Below are 1,830 nucleotides of genomic sequence, written 5' to 3' on the forward strand. Positions count from 1 at the left end.
TCAAGGATGAAATGGTGCACCGTGGTTATGAAAAGCGAAATAGCTCGGGGATTCGGGGGAAAGTTGTCCAGGGAAAGCCAGAGGACCTCCGTGGAAGAGATTCCCAGTGGATTTCGATGGAAGACCGGTTTGAAATCCAAATGGCAAAGTGTGCCTTGGAGACAAGACGTAACTTGTTTGGCCGGCCACGAAGTTCACAGAATAGGAGTCCAGAGAGTCGGTTACGGAGAGGCCGTGGGGTACGGCCGAGGCCAACATGGTTGCGGCGATGTGTTGGTGGCTCCCGTAAGGGTCTTCTCCTCCGTCCGTTTGTCTCTGGATCCCCGAAGGAGTCGGGACCTGATGGGGGAACGTAGACGAGAAGGAACCAGGTTGGTGGTGACCCAAGAAAGCTGAGGATGTGCCATAAAGAGGAGGAAAGGGCCAGTAGAATGACCCCGAGAGGGTCACCCCGGTTGAAGATAACCTTTGTCCTCTCCTGAAGGCCAGCTTGGCCTGAGAGCTTGGGGACCTCCTCCTCAGCTTGCCGGTGGCCCCTCCGATGAAGACGTCCTCCTCGCTGGAAGGGTCCAACATCCAGTAGTTGCCCTTGCCAGGGTCGTCGTAGTGCCGGGGCACCTTGATGAAGCACTTGTTGAGGCTGAGGTTGTGCCGGATGGAGTTCTGCCAGCCTTGCTTGTTCTCCTTATAGTAAGGGAAGCTCCTCATGATGAACTCGTAGATGCCGTTGAGCGTGAGCCGCTTCGCGGGGCTCTGTCGGATGGCCATCATGATCAAGGCATTGTAACTAAATGGTGGCTTTTCCTCTTTCCCTTGACGCCGTTCCCCCGGCCTCAGCTTCGGGTGTCCTTCAACGGTCTCATCCCCCATTGATGAAGGTGATGATGAGGAGGATAGAGCTCCCCGGGGAACGTCGCTTGAGACCACATCTTGGAGGAGGTTGGTGATGCTGAAAGGAGATGTCAAGACCCAGCTGTTGGCGTTTAACCCTTCCATCGCTGACGGCAAAGGATGGATGGAGCTGCGTCGTCGTGGATCCAGGCAAAAGTCAACCGTCGCAGCTAACCTGTCCAGCAGACCCACTAGAGATATAATATTTTTGGGCTTAAACCACTCCCCAATTGGCCACAGCTCTTTCCACTATGAGGTTCCCTCTCTTTTTAGCCAATAGATTGGCTGGCCGTCTCGCTGTCTAGCCAATCCTATCCTTATCCACGCCTTCTTTCCTTCGTATTTGTTCAGGAATCACGGCATGGAGCGCATTGCTTTCTGGCCAAGGAGAACATCACATTCGGGTGACATTGACATAGACCTAATTCAGGAAGAAGTGTACAAACTAGACCTTGGCGTAATGGAGATAGGCATCTATCCTTCTTGGGAACCCCAAAAGTATATTATAGTTGAATGCCGTCTCTGGGGCACTATTGGTTTATAGTAACAACAGGTGCATCTGTACTGTGGAATCAACACAGTTTGATTCTGCCATGGCTCAATGCTATAAAGTAATGGGAGCTGTAGTCATGGGAATATGAAATAATGAGAGTTATAGTAGTGGCAATATGAAGAAATGGGAGTTGTAATGGAAATATGAAGTAATGAGAATTGTAGTCATGGGAATATGAAGTAATGGGAGTTGTAGCCATGGGAATATGAAGCAATGGGAGTTATAGTAATGGCAATATGAAGTAATGGGAGTTGTAGTACTGGGAATATGAACTAATGGGAATTTTAGCCATTGGAATATGAACTAATGGGAGTTATAGCAGTGGCAATATGAAGTATTGGGAGTTGTAGTAATGGGATTATGAAGAAATTGGAGTTGTATTGGAA

At 49.6% G+C, this 1,830-nt stretch overlaps 1 protein-coding gene across 1 annotated transcript; it reads right to left on the bottom strand.

Annotated features, from left to right (window-relative positions):
• On the bottom strand, positions 1-996 carry LOC132780548 (forkhead box protein G1-like). Its single transcript, XM_060784273.2, has one exon. It carries the CDS (start codon positions 994-996, stop codon positions 1-3), a length of 996 nt encoding a protein of 331 aa, XP_060640256.2.
• Positions 997-1,830: the final 834 nt, after the last annotated feature.

The sequence above is a fragment of the Anolis sagrei genome, chromosome X, assembly GCF_037176765.1.
Source record: "Anolis sagrei isolate rAnoSag1 chromosome X, rAnoSag1.mat, whole genome shotgun sequence".
NCBI lineage: Eukaryota > Metazoa > Chordata > Lepidosauria > Squamata > Dactyloidae > Anolis > Anolis sagrei.